General features: G+C 39.0%; 1 protein-coding gene across 14 annotated transcripts in view; it reads right to left on the reverse strand.

The window, feature by feature from the left end:
- MLLT10 (MLLT10 histone lysine methyltransferase DOT1L cofactor) overlaps positions 1–21,795 on the reverse strand; it is a 249,193-nt gene that overhangs the window by 158,126 nt on the left and 69,272 nt on the right. For all 14 annotated transcript variants that reach the window (XR_004035214.2, XR_004035213.2, XM_060292985.2 and 11 more), the window contains one exon: positions 564–673. Coding sequence is in view for 12 of the 14 variants with exons in the window: in XM_060292985.2 (XP_060148968.1) it covers positions 564–673 (110 nt within the window). In the remaining 2 variants the exon portion in view is untranslated. The remainder of the gene's footprint in view (positions 1–563; positions 674–21,795) is intronic.

Raw genomic sequence — 21,795 nt, forward strand, 5'->3', positions numbered from 1 at the left:
GTGGTCCAATGGGTAAGACTCTGCGCTCCCAATGCAGGGGGCTTGGGTTCGATCCCTGGTCGGGGAACCAGGCATATATGCATGCTGCGACTAAGAGTTCACATGCCACAACAAAGAAGTCTGCATGCCGCAACTAAGAAGTCCACATGCCGCAACTATAAGATTCTACATACTGTAACTAAAGATCCTGCATGCTGCAACGAAGATCCCAAGTGCCACAACTAAGACCTGGTGCAGCCGAAATAATAAATAAATATTTTTTTTAAAAAAAGAACAAATCTATACAGATTAAAATGTTAGAAGCTTAAATACTTAGGTTAATGTAAAAGGTAATATAGTTTTGTTTGTGTGTGTTTGTTTTGTACTCCTGTGACCTTAATAACATATTTTAATACTTGTAGTTTACCACAGTAATTACACTTTTTCCAAATCAATGGAGGCATTTAATTTAAATTTTTTAATGAAGGGCTGTAATAAAACAAAATTTAAAAATTCCTTTATACTTCCCAGTTTTAAAACAAAAAAATTATATTCAAACATCAATAAAATAATATCTACTATACCTTATTATAACGATCATGTGGCACAGACTGTAAAACAATTGGTTCCATTGTTGAAACATTGGCAAACTGTACCTCTGGAATATACAGGGCACAAACCACATGAGCCCAACCTAAAAATAAACAAAAATAATGTCATTTTTCAATAAAGCTTTTTCAAAGATAAATTAAATTATTAACTTTATGAACAGGTCCCTTAAATGTCCATTTTAGGAAATGCACAACAAAAACATTAACAAATTATCACTACTGACTGATCATCAAACCACTACTGATAAGACTCTTAGTCGTTTCTCCAGTTAATACACACAGTAACACAAATAAACAGAAACTTTGGGGGTTTTTTTGGCTGTGCCACAAGGCTCGCTGGATGGATCTCAGTTCCCCGACCAGGGACCGAACCCGGGCCACAGCAGTGAAAGCCCAGAATCCTAACCACTGGACCACCAGGGAACTCCCCAAGGGAAAATTTTTTTTTTTCTTTTTTGGCTGTGTTGAGCCATCGTTTCTGTGTGAGGGCTTTCTCTTGTTGCGGTGAGAGGGGGCCACTCTTCATCACGGTGAGCGGGTACTCACTGTCGCGGCCTCTCTTGTTGCGGAGCACAAGCTCCAGATGTGCAGGCTCAGTAGTTGTAAGCTCACGGGCCTAGCTGCTCCGCGGCATGTGGGATCCTCCCAGACCAGGGCTCGAACCCATGTCCCCTGCAATGGCAGGCAGAACCTCAATCACTGTGCCACCAGGGAAGCCCCCCAAGGGAAATTTTTAATTCAGATGCTGGCACTGACACTTTTCATAAGAGTAAACTGAATAATTCAGATCAATAATTCCTCTGAGAACCACTATAAAAGTATGAAGTTTTGGGACTTCCCTGGTGGTGCAGTGGTTAACAATCCGCCTGCCAATGCAGGGGACATGGGTTCGAGCCCTGGTCTGGGAAGATCCCATATGCTGCGGAGCAACTAAGCCCACGTGCCACAACTACTGAGCCTGTGCTCTAGAGCCCACAAGCCACAACTACTGAGCCCGTGTGCCACAACTACTGAGCCCGTGTGCCACAACTACTGAAGCCCGGTGCGTAGACCCCTGCTCCGCAACAAGAGAAGCCACTGCAATGAGAAGCTCACACACAGCAACAAAGAGTAGCCCCTGCTGGCTGCAACTAGAGAAAGCCGGCGCACAGCAACAAAGATCCAACTCATCCAAAAATTAATTAATTGATTAATTAATTTTAAAAGTATGAAGTTTTATAGCTGAAAACCTATAATAAAAATTTTAATACTTTAAATCTTAAATGTCAGTATTAAATTTTTAACTGTTATACAAATGTTTACATTTTAAACACTAATACTAACGATCATTGTTCTATTTTAAGATTTCACTTAAAATATATTAACAATTTATCAATTTAAATATTAATATTAAATGCTGTTTCTTTTAATTTTCAAAATGTGACTAAAGGTATCAAAGAGCTGATGTCATAGTAAGGAATTACTGGGCCAAAACTTGAAAAGGATGGAAGTCAAGGGAGTTTAGTACAACTTTTGACCATTTTGTCACCCAGGGGACATTTGCCTATTTCAAAGAAAGCAGCTGAGAGAGTGAAAGGTACTTCTGACAAACTCAGAAGGCTGAAAGTACAGGGATCTACATCCATAGACAACTAAGGGAAAAGAAGAACACTAGTAAATCCCTTCCCTCTTTCAGCGGCAACACTGAGGGGCTGCAAGCCAGGAATGACAATAAACTAAAAGTACATAGGCCCACCCAGAGACTGCAGCTGGGCTTTGATCATCTCAAACTCTGAAATTTGACTCACATAACCCTAAATTACAAGTGCCCCCAGACACCAGACAGAAGCTAATATACATCCTCTTTGAAAAACAATGTCATTTTGGCTACAAATAATTTCTAATACTAGTTCATTACCATTTTCGGCACAATGAAAAATACTAAACACATGAGAGTCAAGACAACATGAATGAAAACCAGTAGAAACATGAAGATCAAAACATATTTGTATTTTGGAGTTTCAGATACAGACATTTATAAAAAGTATGTTTATTATGTTCAAATACACACAACACAAAATTTAAAATTTCTTCAAAGAACTGAAAACTCTAAATCAAAAAATTACAGGAGTAAAAACAAAAATTATAAAATCAATAAATGGGATTAACAATGGCTGAAAACAGCCATTAGCTGAAAACAGAATTAGAACAACAACAAAATAGGTCAGAAGAAAATATTCAGAACATTAGCACAGAAGTATGAAGAATAGGGCTTCCCTGGTGGCACAGTGGTTGAGAGTCCGCCTGCCGATGCAGGGGACGCGGGTTCGTGCCCCGGTCTGGGAAGATCCCATATGCCACGGAGCGGCTGGACCCGTGAGCCATGGCCGCTGAGCCTGCGCATCCGGAGCCTGTGCTCCACAACGGGAGAGGCCACAACAGTGAGAGGCCCGCGTACCACAAAAAAAAAAAAAGAAAAAGAAAAATACAAAAAGACAGGAAACGAAAACAACATGATGGGCAGGCCTAACACACATGTAATTAGAGTCCCAGAGAAATATGAGAGGGAAAAAAATGGTACAAAAGCAATATTTAAAATGATAATAACTGGGACGTCCCTGGTGGTCCAGTGGTAAAGAATCCGCCTTACAGTGCAGGGGACGCGGGTTCAATCCCTGGTCAAGGAGCTAAGATCCCACATGCCGTGGGGCAACTAAGCCCACGTGCCACAACTACTGAGTTCATGCGCCTCAACTAGAAAGCCCGTGTGCTGCAAACTACAGAGCCCACACGCTCTGGAGCCCGTGCATCACAACTACAGAGCTCACATGCCCTGGAGCCTGCGTGCCACAACTAGAGAGAAGCCCGCACGCCACAACAAAGAGTCCAAGCAACGCCACGAAAGATCCCGCATGCTTCAACAAAGATCCTGCATGCCTCAATGAAGATCCCGCATGCCACAACTAAGACCCAATGCAGCCAAAAATAAACACATAAATAGATATAGATAGATAAATAAATAATAAATCTTTTAAAAAATGATAATAACTGAAAACTTTCTAAAACAGAAGAAAGATGGCAAGTCATAGACTGAAGAACCACAATAAATCCCAGGGTAAATAAATATAAATCCACACATAGGCACATTAATAAAACTACAGAAAACCAAAAAGAGAAATAAAAATCTTAATATAACCCAAAGGGAAGTTATCACTAAAAGAACTGGATAAATAACAAAGCCAAAAAATATCTCTAAACAAATTTCCATTAAAGGGAATACCAAACAATTTTCCTCGGGCAGAAAACAATGACCCAAGAAGTAAGCTCCAAGATGAAGGGGAAAATGAAGCATGATAAACATGCAGGTAGTTTTGATAGATTATTGGCTGATAAAACAATCATAATACCTCCTTTCACTTAAAATACATATGACTGCTTACATCAAAAGTTAAAATGCTGTCTTGTAAAGTTTTCAATGTGTGTAAAACTATAACAAAGATTGGGGAAGGAGCAGGTAAAAGAGATCTATACAGTTTCAAGGTTTCTACATTTTGTGTGAAGTGGTACACATAGTAGACTGAACTTATTTGTATGAAATTTGTAATCCCTGGAGCAACCACTACACAGATATTAATACTTGTATATATAGAAAGCGATATGGCCCAAAAGGTAATTTAATTTACAATTACATTTAAATGCAATATTAAATAACCGCATTATTAAACTGATTAAAATGCAATGTTAAAAATATTCATTATAATCACAAATAAGGAAGAAAAGAGGGAACAGAAGAATAATAAAATAAGAGAAAAAAATCAAGGCTAAGGAGAAATAGTAGGAGATTGGTCAAGATGGAATAACAAGGACCAAATTTATCCTCCTGCATGAAACAATGCATACCCCACACACTCAAAAAAAAAAAAAGGACAAAATAATTTAGACAGTGGTTCTCAAGATACCTGTGTATCAGCTACAGAAAGACAACAATCTCAAAGAGGTAACAGACAAATGAGGTGAGCCCTCTGTTTGCCCCCTCTTAATGTCTTGAGAGTTCTTCCAGGCCAAGACTCAGGGAGAGAAACTGAGGCCAAGCCCAGGACACTCTCAAAGTATAGGAGATGGGTGAGACCAAGAAAGCTAAAATTGGCAAAGCCAAGTACCAGAAATGAAAGCCCTTCAGAGAGAGAACACTCAAAGACAGAGAAAGAGAAACAGCACTACATGAGTATTAAACAGAGAACATGTGAGTAGAGAAATTACCTGAGGCTGGAAAAAGAACCAGCCAAAAAGATTAGAGCGAACAGTATCCAGCTGGCACAAAGGTCTAGGAACAGTGCCTGTTCCCTGAGCCAGACTGGAAAAACTCCCAACTCACAGGGCTTTCACTGGGTAAAAGACTCATAAAGGTCTTGCCTCAGTAGTGGGAATAAGTACCCCTAGACTGAGCACTGCTCTGGACCCACTGAATAAATCATAAGAGCAGGACCTGAAAAGATCAAACTGTTTCCAAGGAACATAACTGTATTTCAGAACAAAACTCAAGGAGACTTACAGGGATGCAAAAATGTCCAGATTTATGTTAGCAAAAATGGGGGAGAAGGCAGCTCCAAGGGCACATTCCACCACAGAAACATCAAGAAGTCAAGCAGAAACTATCAGAACCAATTTTGTCAGGACTCTGGGAAAGAAAGTGAAAGGTTTGCAGCAACCAAGCAAACGCTCAGTCAGAAAAAAGCAACTTAAAAATGGCAGGAAAGGGCTTCCCCGGTGGTGCAGTGGTTGAGAGTCCGCCTGCCGATGCAGGGGACACGAGTTCGTGCCTCGGTCTGGGAAGATCCCACATGCTGTGGAGCGGCTGGGCCCGTGAGCCATGGCCGCTGAGGCTGCGCGTCCGGAGCCTGTGCTCCACAACGGGAGAGGCCACAACAGTGAGAGGCCCGCGTACAGCAAAAAAAAAAAAAAAATGGCAGGAAAGTGGGGAGTTCCCTTGAGGTCCAGCGGTTAGGACTCAAGTGCTCTCACTGCCATGGGCCCAAGTTCAGTCCTTGGTCAGGGAACTAAGATCCCGCAATCCACGCAGCGCACCCCCCCCCAAAAAAAAGGCAGGAAAGCTTTGGGAATTTTTACTTTCCCTTGACCCATGGATTCAGCAGAGGTCTTGAAGATAGCATCTTGTATTCCCAGTGAAGAACCCCAGCTTCTGGTTTCAGAAGTAGCAGAGCAGACTTTATTTGCAAAGAATTGTGTTTCTCTAAAGTGTCTGTTGGCTACTGAAGAACTGACACAACATGCTTATTCTTTTGACAAGCTCAGAACTCACTCAGGGCAGAAAAGTGGTGGGTATCCTCAAATCACTGTAAGGCAGACAAAATACCCACAGGTCCCTGGGGCGAAAGATCATGGTTCAAGCAAATAACCTAGTGCCAAGAGCCTAAGAGGAAAAGCTGGGGACAAAGTTTCTCTTGGAAATTGGGGCACTGGAAAGTGTCTGTTCATTCTAGGGAATTTAGACAGCACCACATGCCCAGGGCAGGATGCATATTCCTAAAAGACCTGATGAGACACTAACCTTTCATCTCTGGTCTATCTCCTGGTACAGGGCAAGTAGGGAGTGAAGGCTAAGTAAGGGAGAGTGGTAAGAAGACTGGCTAGCCACTGAAGGAACAGTCCTAGCACAGAGCCAATCTGCAAAGACTGGAAGAGGTGTTGCTTTTTTCCTTTTTTTTTTTTTTTTTTCTTTTTGATTCTCCCTCTCTCTCACTATTTTGGCACCTGGTATTCAAGCAAAACTCTGTCAAAAAACTAGTTGAACACAAACTACAGAAACAGACTTTAGAGAACAAAGTGACAAAGAATGTACACTTTTTTAAAAATTACATAGAAGACCACTAAAAAGGCAAATAACTGCAGCATACAGCAAGCAACATAATTAAACCGTGAGTAAAGAACCCACTTTCCAGAGTTACCATATCATAATATTCAGTACATCCAGTTTTCAAGAGAGTTACAAAGCATGCAAAGAAAAAGAAAGTACAGCCCATTCACAGGAGAACTGAAGAGAATCTGTCTCTGTAGAAGCACAGACATTTAGTGCAGACTTTAAATCAACTGTCTTAGATCTGCTCAAAGATAAAGGAGAGCAAGGTCAAGGAGCTAAAGGACACCAGGACAATGATGTCTCAACAGAGAATCAACAGTCATTTCAAAAAGGAACCAAACAGAGACACTGACATTGAAAATTGTAATAACCAGAATGAAAACTACACTAGAGGGTCTCAACAACAGATGTGAGTAGGTAAAGAAAAAAACTCAGTAAACTTAAAGGTAGACCAATTGAAATTATCCAGTTTCAGGATCATTTAAAAAAGGGGAGCAGAGGAGTTCCTACGAAACCTGTAGGACACAATCATGCCTACTAACATACAAACAATGGGAATTCCAGAAGAAAAGGAAAAAGAGGAACAGAGAAAATATTTTAAGAAATATTGGCCAAAAACTTCCGAATTAGATAATTACGTGAATCTACACATTCAAGAGGCTCAAGAAACCACGAGAAGAATAAACACAAAGAGATCTGCACTGAGATAAAATAATAATCACTGCTAAAAGCCAAGAAAAAAGAGAATCTTTAAAAGATTAACAGAAAAGCAACTTGTCACATACAAAGAATCCTCAGTAAGATTAAACAACAAATTTCTCACCGAATTCAACAGGGGCCATTAGGGTGTGTACAATGACATTTTTAAATTTCTGAAAGAAAAAAACCTGTCACCCAAGAATTCTAAATCAAGCAAAGCTATCCTTCAAATATGCAAAAAGACAGACATTCCCAACGAAACAGAAGGTGAGGGAATCTGTTGCTAAGAGACCTGCCCTACAAGAAATTGGAAAGGGGGTCCTTCTGGCTAAACGAAAGAACACTAGACAGTAACTAAAAGCCGTACCAAAAAAAAATTTTTAACGCCAGTAAAAGTTAAATATAGGTAAAAATTAAAGCCAGCATTATGATAGTTTTGATTTGTAACTCTTCTTTATATTTCCTGCATGGTTTAAAAGACAAATGCATGAAAAAAATAACTATATGTCTATGTTAATGGGCACACGATATGTATAAAGACACAAATTTTGAAAAAACAATAGAAAGGTGGGGGAATGTGAGCAGAATTTTTTGTATGCTACTGAAGCTAAGTTGGTATCAATTCAAAGTGGGACTTCCCTGGTGGCGCAGTGGTTAAGAATCCGGCTGCCAATGCAGGGGGCACGGGTTCAAACCCTGGTCCGGGAAGATCCTGCGTGTCACGGAGCAACTAAGCCCGTACGCCACAACTACTGAGCCCGTGCTCTAGAGCCCACAACCCACAACTAGTGAGCCCACACACCACAACTATTGAAGCCTGCATGCCCTAGAGCCCATGCATCACAACTACTGAAGTCCATGCGCTCTAAGGCCTGCATGCCACAACTACTGAAGCCCACATGCTGCAACTACTGAAGCCTATACGCCTAGAGCCCGTGCTCCGCAACAAGAAGCCACCACAATGAGAAGCCCGTGCAATGCAACGAAGAGTAGCCCCCACTCACCACAACTAGAGAAAGCCCACGCACAGCAACGAAGACCCAACGCAGCCAAAAATAATTTTTTTAAAAAAATTCAAAGTTATTACAAATTTAGGATGTTAATTGTAATCCTCATAGAAACCAGCAAGAAAATGAAGTTGGCCCTTGTAAAACACAGGTTTGAACTGTGCAGGTCCACTTACATGCAATTTGTCCATAGTAAATACTACAGTACTACACAATCCAGAGTTTGTTGAATCCGTGGACGTGGAACCTTGGATATGGAGGAATCACATATATATAGAGGGCCAACTATACATTATACTTGGATTTTTGACTACACAGTGGGTCAGTGCCCCTATCTCCCATGTTGTTCAAAGGTCAACTGTGCCTTAAAAATATACACAAAAGAAAAGGAAGGCGGGGGACTTCCCTGGTGGTTCAGTGGTAAAGAATCCACCTTGCAATGCAGGGGACATGGGTTCAATCCCTGGTCAGGGAACTAAGATCCCACATAATGTGGGGCAACTAAGCCCACACGCCACAGCTACTGAGCTTGCACGTCTCAACTTACAGCCCACGTGCCACAAACTACAGAGCCTATGTGCTCTGGAACCTGCACAACACAACGACAGAGCCCACACGCCCTGGAGCCTGCGAGCCCCAACTAGAGAAGAGAAAACCCGCACACCACAACTAGAGAGAAGCCCGCGCACCACAACAAAGAGCCCTCACGCCGCAACGAAAGATCCCATGTGCCTCAACAAAGATCCCACATGCTACAACTAAGACCCAACGCAGCCTAAAATAAATCTTAAAATAAAAAAAAAAAAAAAAAAAGGAAGGCAGGACTTCCCTGGTGGTCCAGTGGTTAAGACTCCACACTTCCACTTCAGGGGGCACGGGTTCAATCCCTGGTCAGGGAACTAAGATCCCGCATGCTGGGGGAGGAAACGAAAAAAAGAAAGAAAGAAAGAAATGAAAATAAAAGGAAAAAAAAAAGGAAGGCAATCAAAAGGGCACAAAGCCAAAAAAATTAATTTAAGAAAAAAGGCAGTATTGGAGAAATAGAAGAACAAAGGGGGGCATAAAACGTACAGGAAAAATAGTAAAATGGCATAAATTATCAGTACCTACTTTAAATGGAAACGGGTTAAACTATCCCGTCAAAAACAAGAGAGAGAGATTGGCTAAGTGAATTAAGAATACGCTCCAGGGCTTCCCTGGTGGCGCAGTGGTTGAGAGTCTGCCTGCCGATGCAGGGGACATGGGTTCGTGCCCCAGTCCGGGAGGATCCCACATGCCATGGAGCGGCTGGGCCCATGAGCCATGGCTGCTGAGCCTGCGTGTCCAGAGCCTGTGCTCCACAACGGGAGAAGCCACAATGGGAGAGGCCACAACGGTGAGAGGCCCGCGCACCACAAAAAAAAAACAAAAAAAAAACACAATGCTCCAACTATACAGGCATACCTCATTTTACTGTTCTTCACAGATGTTGCATTTTTTATAAATTGAAGGTCTGTGGCAATTCTGCATCAAGCAAGTCTACTGGCACCATTTTTCCAACATTTGCTTGCTTCATGCCTCTTTGTCACATTTTGTAATTTTCGCAATATCTCAGCTTTTTCGTTATTATATTTGTCATAGTATCCACGATCAGTGATGTTTGACGTTACTATTTAATTGTTTTGGGGTGCCACACCCATTCACAACAGCAAATTTAATTCAACAAATGTTGTATGTTCTGACTGTTCCATTGACCAGCTGTTCCCCTATCTCTCTCCCTCTCCTCAGACCTCCCTATTCCAAGACACAACAATACTGAAATTGTGTTCAATTCAAGTAGTGTTTAAGCGAAAGGAAGAATTGCGCATCTCTCACTTTAAATCAAAAGCTAAAAATGATTAAGCTCAGTGAGGAAGGCATGTCAAAAGCCAAGGGAGGCTGAAAGCTAGGCCTCTTGTACCAAAGAGCCAGCTATGTTGTGAATGCAAAGGAAAAATTCCTAAAGAAAATTAAAAGTGACACTATTGTGAACACACAAATGATAAGAAAACAAAACACCCTTACTGTTGATATGGAAAAAGTTTCAGGAGTCTGGATAGAAGATCAAGCCAGCCACAACAAAGCCAAATGCAGAGCAAGGCCTTAATTCTCTTCAATTCTAAGAAGACTGAGAGAGATGAGGAAGCTGCAGAAGAAATGTATAAAGCTAGCAGAGTTTGTTTCATGAGGTTTAAGGAATGAAGCTGCCTCCGTAACATTAAAGTGCAAGGTGAAGCAGCAAGTGCTGATACAGAAGCTACAGCAAGTTATCCAGAAGAGCTAGCGAAGATAATTAATGAAGGTGGCTACACTAAACAACAGATTTTCAATGTAGATGAAACAGCCTTCAATTGGAAGATGACATCTAGGAGTTTCATAGCTAGAGAAGCCAATGTCTGGCTTCAATGTTTCAAGGGCCCTGACAACACCCCCGACTATCTTACTAGGCACTACTGCAGCTGGTGACTTAAAGTTGAAGCCAATGCTCATTTAGTACTTCAAAACTCCTAGAATCCTTAAGAATTATGCTAAATCTACTGTCTATGCTCTAAAAATGGAACAACAAATCCTGGACGACTGTACATCTGTTTACAACATGGGTTACTGAATATTTTAAGCCCACAGTTGAGATCTACTGCTCAGAAAAAAGATTCCTTCCAATATAATACTGCTCAATGACAATGTACCTCATCACCCAAGAACGCTAATGGAGATGTACAATGAGTTTTATGTTGCTTTCAGGCCTGTTAACATATTTTCCATTCTGCAGCCTATGGATCAAACAATAATTTCAAAGTTTTAAAAATTAAGAAGTAAATTTTGTAAGGTTAGAGAGAGGAGTCAAGATGACAGTGTGGGAAGATGCAGAGCGCGCATCTCCCCACAACTGGGGCACTTGCCAGACACCAGTGGGGGACCCTGATGCCCAAGGAGACGGGAAGAACCCCCAAGAAAACCGGTAGGATGTGGGGGCACTGAGGGGGGAGGAGAAGTGGAGGCCGGACAGGACCGGCACCCCTGAGGGGTGGCTGAGGGGGGGAAGGGTATCCACGCCTGGAGGGACCCTCAGGGGCTCGGATCAGGGGGCAACAGGCCCAGCATTTCCCCTGCCCAATTAGCCGGGGATGTTTGCCCGTCTCGGGCTAGGCCGGGTCCTATGCTCTCAAAGGTCCCCGCTGGGCTGGGTTGGCCCTGGGGGCATAGGAGGAAGGCTGGGGAGATGTGGAGAGGCAGGCGCAAGGGGCCCTCCATGACTGTAGGAGCAGGAGAGGAAGGCGTCTACCCCATCCACTCAAGCCAGAAAGCCTTCTGGGCTCCCAGGTGGGGTCCCCCAGCCTCTGAGACCAGAGGCAGGAGGCATGCCTGGGCCCCTTCTGTTCTGTTGAGCCTAAGCCGCCCCCCCCCCCACACACACACCCCGGGCCTTTTCCACCCCTGTGGGTACTAAGCATACACCCCGCCCACCACCCAAACCTCACCCCTGCTTCGGCCCCGCCCTCCAAAGCCAAGGCCTTTTCCACCTTTCTTACTTTTTTTTTTCCCTCCTCTTTTTTACTATCGTGGTTCTCTTTTACCTTTTGGTTGTTCTTTCACCTATATCTTTATTTTTGTATTTTTTTAACATAGGTGTTAGTTCCCTAGTCTAATTTTATTTTTCACTTTGTTATTGTTATCCTTACTTTTTCCCCCCAACCCGGCCAGCACGACTTGCGGGATCTGATTTCACAGCAGAAACTCTATAAGCCAGAAGGGAGTGGCATGATACACTTACAGTGATGAAAGGGAAGAACCTACAACCAAGATTACTCTACCCGACGAGGATCTCATTCAAGATCTCATTCAGATTGTCTTACAGACAAGCAAAAGCTAAGAGAATTCAGCACCACCAAACCAGCTCTACAACAAATGCTAAAGGAACTTCTCTAAGTGGGAAACACAAGAGAAAAAAAGGACCTACAAAAATAAACGCAAAACGATTAAGAAAATGGTCATAGGAACATACATATTGATAATTACCTTAAGCGTGAATGGATTAAATGCTCCAACCAAAAGACACAGGCTTGCTGAATGGATACAAAAACAAGACCCATATATATGCTGTCTACAAGACACCCACTTCAGACCTAGGAAAACACACAGACTGAAAGTGAGGTGATGGAAAAAGATATTCCATGCACATGGAAATCAAAAGAAAGCTGGAGTAGCAACACTCATATCAGATAAAATAGACTTTAACACAAAGAATGCTACAAGAGACAAGGAAGTACACTACATAATGATCAAGGGATCAACCCAAGAAGAAGATATAACAATTATAAATATATATGCACCCAACATAGGAGCACCTCAATACATAAGGCAACTGCTAACAGCTATAAAAGAGGAAACCGACAGTGACACAATAATAGTGGGAGACTTTAACACCTCACTTACACCAATGGACAGATCCAAACAGAAAATTAATAAGGAAACACAAGCTTTAAATGACACAATAGACAAGATAGATTTAATTGATATTTATAGGACATTCCATCCAAAAACAGCATATAACACTTTCTTCTCAACTGTGCATGGGAACATTCTCCAGGATAGATCACATCTTAGGTCACAAATCAAGTCTCAGTAAATTTAAGAAAACTGAAATCATATCAAGCATCTTTTCTAACCACAACGCTATGAGATTAGAAATCAATTACACGGGAAAAAACGTAAAAAACACAAACACATGGAAGCTAAACAATACGTTACTGAATAACCAAGTGATCACTGAAGAAATCAAAGAGGAAATCAAAAAACACCTAGAGACAAATGACAATGAAAACACGACGATCCAAAACCTATGGGATGCAGCAAAAGAAGTTCTAAGAGAGAAGTTTATAGCAATAAAATCCTACCTCAAGAAACAAGAAATATCTCAAATAAACAACCTAACCTTACACCTAAGCAACTAGAGAAAGAAGAACAAACAAAACCCAAAGCTAGCAGAAGGAAAGAAATCATAAAGATCAGAGCAGAAATAAATGAAATAGAAACAAAGAAAACAATAGCAAAGATCAATAAAACCAAAAGCTGGTTCTTTGAGAAGATAAACAAAATTGATAAAACATTAGCCAAACTCATCAAGAAAAAGAGGGAGAGGACTGAAATCAATAAAATTAGAAATGAAAAAGAAGTTACAACAGACACCGCAGAAATACAAAGCATCCTAAGAGACAACTACAAGCAACTCTATGCCAATAAAATGGACAACCTGGAAGAAATGGACAAATTCTTAGAAAGGTGTAACCTCCCATGACTGAAACAGGAAGAAATAGAAAATATGAACAGACCAATCACAAGGAATGAAATTGAAACTGTGATTTAAAATCTTCCAACAAACAAAAGTCCAGGACCAGATGGCTTCACAGGTGAATTCTATCAAACATTTAGAGAAGAGCTAACACCCATCCTTCTCAAACTCTTCCAAAAAATTGCAGAGGAAGGAACACTCCCAAACTCATTTTATGAGGCCACCATCACCCTGATACCAAAACCAGACAAAGATACTACAAGAAAAGAAAATTACAGGCCAATATCACTGATGAATATAGATGCAAAAATCCTCAACAAAATACTAGCAAACAGAATCCAACAACACATTAAAAGGATCATACACCATGATCATCTGGGATTTATCCCAGGGATGCAAGGATTCTTCAATATATGCAAATCAATCAATGTGATACATCATATTAACAAATTTAAGAATAAAAACCACATGATCATCTCAATAGATGCAGAAAAAGCTTTTGACAAAATTCAGCACCCATTTATGATAAAAAATCTCCAGAAAGTGGGCACAGAGGGAATCCACCTCAACATAAGAAAGGCCATATATGACAAACCCACAGCAAACATCATTCTCAATGGTGAAAAACTGAAAGCATTTCCTCTAAGATCAGGAACAAGACAAGGATGTCCACTCTCACCACTATCATTCAACATAGTTTTGGAAGTCCTAGCCATGGCAATCAGAGAAGAAAAAGAAATAAAAGGAATACAAATTGGAAAAGAAGAAGTAAAACTGTCACCCTTTGCAGATGACATGATACTATACATAGAGAATCCGAAAGATGCCACCAGAAACTACTAGAGCTAATCAATGAATTCGGTAAAGTTGCAGGATACAAAATTAATGCACAGAAATCTCCTGCATTCCTATACACTAATGATGAAAAATCTGAAAGAGAAATTAAAAACACTCCCATTTACCATTGCAACAAAAGAATAAAATACCTAGGAATAAACCTACCTAGGGGGACAAAAGACCTGTATGCAGATAATTATAAGACACTGATGAAAGAAATTAAAGATGATACCAACAGAAGGAGAGATATACCATGTTCTTGGATAGGAAGAATCAATATTGTGAAAATGACTCTACTACCCAAAGCAATCTACAGATTCAATGCAATCTGTATCCAATTACCAATGGCATTTTTTACGGAACAAGAACAAAAAAAAATCTCAAAATCTGTATGGATACACAAAAGACCCCAAATAGCCAAAGCAGTCTTGAGGGAAAAAAACAGAGCTGGAGGAATCAGACTCCCTGACTTCAGACTATACTACAAAGCTACAGTAATCAAGACAATATGGTACTGGCACAAAAACAGAAACATAGATCAATGGAACAAGATAGAAAGCCCAGAGATAAACCCACGCACCTATGGTCAACTAATCTGTGACAAAGGAGGCAAGGATATACAATGGAGAAAAGACAGCCTCTTCAATAAGTGGTGCTGGGAAAAATGGACAGCTACATGTGAAAGAATGAAATTAGAACACTCCCTAACACCATACACAAAAATAAACTCAAAATGGATTAGAAACCTAAATGTAAGACCAGACACTATAAAACTCTTAGAGGAAAACATAGGAAGAACACTCTTTGACATAAATCACAGCAAGATCTTTTTTGATCCACCTCCTAGAGTAATGGAAATAAAAACAAAAATAAACAAATGGGACCTAATGCAATTTAAAAGCTTTTGCACAGCAAAGGAAACCATAATCAAGACAAAAAGACAACCCTCAGAATGGGAGAAAATATTTGCAAACGAATCAACGGACAAAGGAGTAATCTCCAAAATATACAAACAGCTCATGCAGCTCGATATTAAAGAAACAAACAACCCAATCCAAAAATGGGCAGAAGACCTAAACAGACACTTCTCCAAACAAGATATACAGATGGCCAAGAAGCACATGAAAAGCTGCTCAATATCACTAAGTATTAGATAAATGCAAATCAAAACTACAATGAGGTATCACCTCACACCAGTTAGAATGGGCATCATCAGAAAATTTACAAGTAACAAATGCTGGAGAGGGTGTGGAGAAAAGAGAACCCTCTTGCACTGCTGGTGGGAAGGTAAATTGACACAGCCGCTAAGGAGAATAGCATGGAGGTTCCTTAAAAAATTAAAAATAGAATTACCATATGACCTAGCAATTCCACTACTGGGCATATACCCAGAGAAAACCATAATTCAAAAAGACACATGCACCCCAATGTTCACTGTAGCACTATTTACAATAGCCAGGTCATGGAAGCAACCTAAATGCCCATCGACAGATGAATGGATAAAGAAGATGTGGCACATATATACAGTGGAATATTACTCAGCCATAAAAAGGAACGAAATTGGGTCATTTGTAGAGACATGGATGGATCTAGAGACTGTCATACAGAGTGAAGTAAGTCAGAAAGAGAAAAACAAATATCGTATATTAACGCATATATGTGGAACCTAGAAATACGGTACAGATGAACCAGTCTGCAGGACAGAAATTGAGACACAGATGTAGAGAACAAACATATGGTCACCAAGGGGGGAAAGCGGCGGGGGGTGGGGGGGGGTGATGAATTGGGAGATTGGGACTGACATGTATACAGTGATGTGTATAAAATTGATGACTAATAAGAAGACTAATAAAATTGATGACTATACTGCTGTATAAAAAAATTAATTAAATTCAAAAAAAACTTAAATTACATACTTTTACTGAATTCATCTCACAAATATAATGCTGAGCAAAAGAAGCCAGACACACAAAAAGTATTTACTAAATGAGTCCAATTACTAAATTTCAAAGATACACAGAACTCACCTATGATGCTGTAAGAAGTCAGGATACTGGTTACCCTTGATTAAAAGGGGGGCATGAGGGCTTCTGGGGTAATGGTCTGTTTCTTGATCTAGTGCTGACTATATAAATGTGCTCACTCTGTGAACATTTATTGACTTATACATTTATAATTTGCAGACTTTTCTGTATTAGTATTATGTTTCAAAAAAGCCTGTGTTAGAAAGTTAAAAAAAAAAAGGCTCAGATGATGGCTATCATTTTCTGGCAATAAAGTATTTTTTAATTAAGACACGTACATTGTTTTTTTTTTAAGCCATAATGCTATTGTACGCTTAATAAAGTATAGTATAGATGTAACTTTTATATGCAGAAGGAAACCAAAAAATTCATGTGATTCACTTTACTGCAGTGATTGGAACCAAAATCAAAGTATCTCCAAGCTTTGCCTGAATACTGTCTACAAGAAACTTAATTTGGATACAGAGGCACAAACATTAAAAGTAAAGGGATGGAAAAAGATATTCCATGCAAATAGTAACCAAACCAGACCTTGATGGCTACAGTAATACCACACAAAAAGACCTTAAGTCAAAAGCTGTTGAGAGAGAGAGAGAGAGAGAGGAAGGAAGGGAGGGAAAGAGAGGAGGGAGGGAGACTAACAAGGACATTATATGTTAATTTAAAAGTCAATTCATCAGTGTTAAAATTATAGTGTTAAAAGTTTAAAAACACACACACCAAACAACAGAGCCCCAAATTACGAGGCAAAAATGGACAGAACTGATAGACAGTTCTAATACTTAGAGACTTCAACACCCCACCTTCAATAATGGATATAACATCTAGACTGAAGATAAACCAGGAAACAGAAGACGTGAACAACACTATAAACCAGCTAAACCTAAAAGAACAATCAACCCAACAACAGCAGAATACACATTCTTCTCAATTGCACATGAAACATTCTCCAAGACAGACTCTATGTTAGAACATAAATCTCAATAAATTTAAAAAGAATTAAAGCATACAATGTATCTTCTCCAACTCCAGTGGAATGAAGCTAGAAATCATTAAAAGAGGGAAATGAAAAAATTAGAAATATTTAGAAATTAAATAACACAGTCTTAAAGAACCAGTGAGTCAGACAAGAAATGAGGGTAATAGGAAGCAAATGTTTAAAGGGTAGAGGGTTCCCTTTTGAGGTGATAAAAACATTTTACAATTACGTAGAGGTGGTGGTTGTACAACGTCATGAATGTTCTAAATGCCAATGAATAGTTCACTTTAAAATAGTTAATTTTGTTATGTTAATGTTATCTGTTTTTAAAATTGCATACACACACGAAGCCAGCACCCAAAATAGTATAATCCACAATGTCTGGAATCCATTCAAAGATTACCATGCATGCAAAGAAGCAGGAAAACACAACCCACAATGAGAATAATCAATCAAGAACTGATATAAATGATAAAATTAACAGAAAAAGCAATAAAACAGTTACTATAACTTTACTCCATATATTTAAAAAGTTAAGTAGAGTCATGGAAGAGTCTAACAAATAATTATTTAAACAAAATTAATAATTCATTGTGGGGTTTATAACAAAGATAAATACATGACAACAATTGCATAAAGGCCAAAAAAAGAGAAATGGAACTGTATTATTTTGAAGGTCTTATACTATAGGTGACATAGAATAATAACATCACTTGATGGTAGACTGTACTGAGGAAAAGATTTATTATACTTTAAACCCTAAGGCAATGAGTAACACAACAAAACAAAATATATAGCTAGTAACACAACAAAGAAGATAAAACAGAATCATAAAAATCAAAAGCCAAAAAAGAATACAAGAGAGCAAAAGACAGTTGGAGCAAATGAAAACAAGTATCTAGATGATAGATTTAAATCTAACCACATCATTAATCACACTAAAAGTAAATGCACTAAACACTCCAATTAAAAGGCACAGATTGTCAGAACACACGTAAATAAGTGGTCAATAAGCACATGAAAACATGTTCAACATCATCACTCATTCAATAAATACAAATCAAAAAATGAAATACCACTTCACATCTATCAGGATGGCTAAAATAAAAAAGACAAACATTAAAAAGCGTTGACAAGGATCTGGAGAAATAGGACATCTAACACACCAGTAGTAGGAATGTAAAATGGTACACCAACTTTGGGAAATAGACTGGCAATTTTTCAAAAGGGTATGAGTTTTAACATATGACCCAGGAATTCCACTCCTAAGAATAACCTGAAGGGAAATTAAAACATATTTACACATACACTAAAAAAAAAAAAAGTGAAAACAACCCCAAATATCCCTCCACTGTTGAATGGATAAACAAAATCTGGCATATCCATACACTGGAATATCACTCGGCAATTAAAACAAATGAAGTACTGATACATGCTACAACATGAATAAAAGTCAAAAATAGGAAACCAGTCACAAAGGACCACATACTGTAGATTCCATTTATACGATATGTCCAGAATAGGCAAATGGACAGAGACTGAGCTAATAGCTGCCTAGGTTGGAGGTGTTGAAGGCAAGTGAGAAGTGAATGCTAATGATTAGTGTATATTTTTGGCTGGATGAAAGTATTAATTGTGATGATGGTTGCACAAGTCTTTGAATACTGTAAAAAAACATTGAATTACATGCTTTAAATGGTTCAGTTGATTGTATAATAGATGAATAAAGCTGTTATATTTTAAAAATCAACAATAGAGAACTGATTTTTTTTAAAAGGGCAAAAGATTTGAACATACACATCACCAAAGAGATGTGAGAATGGCAAGCCCATGAAAAGGAGCTCAAACTTATTTACTCATTAAGGAAATTCAAATTAAAACTACAAAGATACCACAGACATAGAAAACAAACTTACGGTTACCAAAGGGGGAGGGGGGGAGATAAATGAAAGTATGGGATTGATACCCACTACTACATAAAACAGATAAGCAAAAATGATTTACTGTATAACACAGGAAGCTATATTTAATATCTTGTAATAACCGATGACAGAAAATCATCTCAAAGATGTACATATACACATACCTGGAAAAAAAAACCCACAAGGATACCAACTGTACACTTCTTTAATGGCAACTTTAAAAAAAAAAAAAAGCCTGACTATATACTGAGTGTTGAACAGGATGCAGAGCAAGTGGAACTCTCACATGCTCCTGATAGGAATGTAAAATGTTACAACCACTTTAGAAAAGAGTTTGTCAGTTCCTTAAACAATTAAGCATGCACTTACTATAAACTAGCCATTTCATTCCTATTTACCCATAGAGTATGTGTCTATTATATATTTGTGTGTCTAGACACACAAACACACGTATAGATTCCATTTATATAAAACTCTAGAAAATGCAAATTAATCTATGGTAACAGAAAACAGAACACTGGTTACCTGCGACAAGGCTGAAAGGAGGAACAGGTGGTTCAGATATAGTAAAAGAAATCAGAGTAAAGTTTTAGGAATGATGGATATGTTCACTGACTTGATTGGGTGGATGGTTTCATGTACATACATTAGTCAGAACTTTTCAAATTGTTCACTTTAAATATATGTCGTATACTGAAAGTCAATCATATCTGAATAAACCTGTTTTTAAAAGAAAAATCTTAAAATAGATCTCAATCCAAATTTTAATTTACATTAAATGTTATATCATTTATACACAACAGTTGATGGGACAAGGTAAGATTAAAGACAGACTGAAAAGGACAGAGTAGATTTTTTTTTTTAATGACCAAATGATATGCTGCCTATAAGAGAAACACTTTTAATAAACAAAGACTCTGATAAGTTTAAAGAAAATAAAGCAAATGGATGGGAAATTAAATACCCTGCTAACAGTAAGAATATAAAGCCTGGAGTGACTATTTTGAAATCAAATATACACTATAAAACACTCTATAGAAATGGACATTTCATAACAATAAAGGAATAATTTAATAGAAAGACATAACAATTAGAAAAGTGTATGAACCTAATAATAAAGCCTTAAAATACATGAAGCAACACTTGACAGGATTAAAGGAAGAAACTGACAACGTTCCAATCATAACAGATTTTTAACACACCATTTTCAGCAAATGACAGGTGTACTAGACCAAAAAAAGAAAAAAATCGGGCTTCCCTGGTGGTCCAGTAGTTAAGAACCTGCCTGCCAACACAGGGGACACAGGTTTGAGCCCTGGTCCGGGAAGATCCCACATGTTGCAGAGCAACTAAGCCCATGTGCCACAACTACTGAGCCTGTGCTCTAGAGCCCACGAGTCACAACTATTGAAGCCCGCACACCTAGAGTCTATGCTCCGCAACAAGAGAAGCCACTGCAATGAGAAGCCTGCGCACTGCAACCAAGAGTAGCCTCCACTCACTGCAACTAGAGAAAGCCTGCGCGCAGCAACGAAGACCCAACACAGCCAAAAATAAATAAATTTATTTTAAAAAAAAAAGAATAAAAAAATCAATAAATACATAAAAGAGCTTACCTATAACAAGCATCTTGATCTAACTAATTAGAACACTACATTCAACAGTAGAGGGACTTCCCTGGTGGCGCAGTGGTTAAGAATCCGCCTGCCAATGCAGAAGACAGGGGTTCGAGCCCTGGTCCGGGAAGCTCCCACATGCCGTGGAGCAACTAAGCGATGTGCCACAACTACTGAGCCTGCGCTCTACAGACCACAAGCCACAACTACTGAGCCTGCATGCCACAACTACTGAAGCCTGCGCACCTAGAGCCCGTGCTCCACAAGAGAATCCACTGCAATGAGAAGCCCGAGCACCACAACAAACAGTAGCCCCCGCTCGCCTCAACTAGAGAAAGCCCTAGTGCAGCAATGAAGACCCAACACAGCCAAAAATAAATAAATAAATAAATATTTTTTTAAAAAACAGTAGAATACAGATGCCTTTTCAAATACATATGGTACATTCACCAACGCAGACCATATGCTGGGCCCTAAAATAAGTCTTAGTGAATTTTAAAGGACTAAAATCATCTAGAGTGTAATCACTAACCACAATGAAATTAAATTAGCAACCAACAATAATTAGCTATCTAGCAAAACCACTAATATATGGCAAATAAATAATAGACTTCTAAATAATTTATGGATCAAAGAGAAAAATCACAAGGCAAATTTGGAAAACATTTTGAAATGAATGGCAACAAATACACAACATATCAAATCTTGTGAAATGCAGCAAAAGTGTTAGGAGGGAAACTTGCAGCTTTAAATACTTTTACTAGAAAAGAAGATCTGAAATCAAAGACCTAAAGTGCCCCATGAAGAAATTTAAAAATTAGAGCTAAATACATACAAAGTAAATAGAAAGAAGGAAATCATAAAGATTAATCAGTAAAACAGAAAACAGGCAGATGACTTTAAAAATTAAAGCCAAACACTATTTCTTTAAAAAGGTTAACAAAACTGACAAATTC

Source organism: Globicephala melas, chromosome 2 (assembly GCF_963455315.2).
Source record: "Globicephala melas chromosome 2, mGloMel1.2, whole genome shotgun sequence".
Taxonomy (NCBI): domain Eukaryota; kingdom Metazoa; phylum Chordata; class Mammalia; order Artiodactyla; family Delphinidae; genus Globicephala; species Globicephala melas.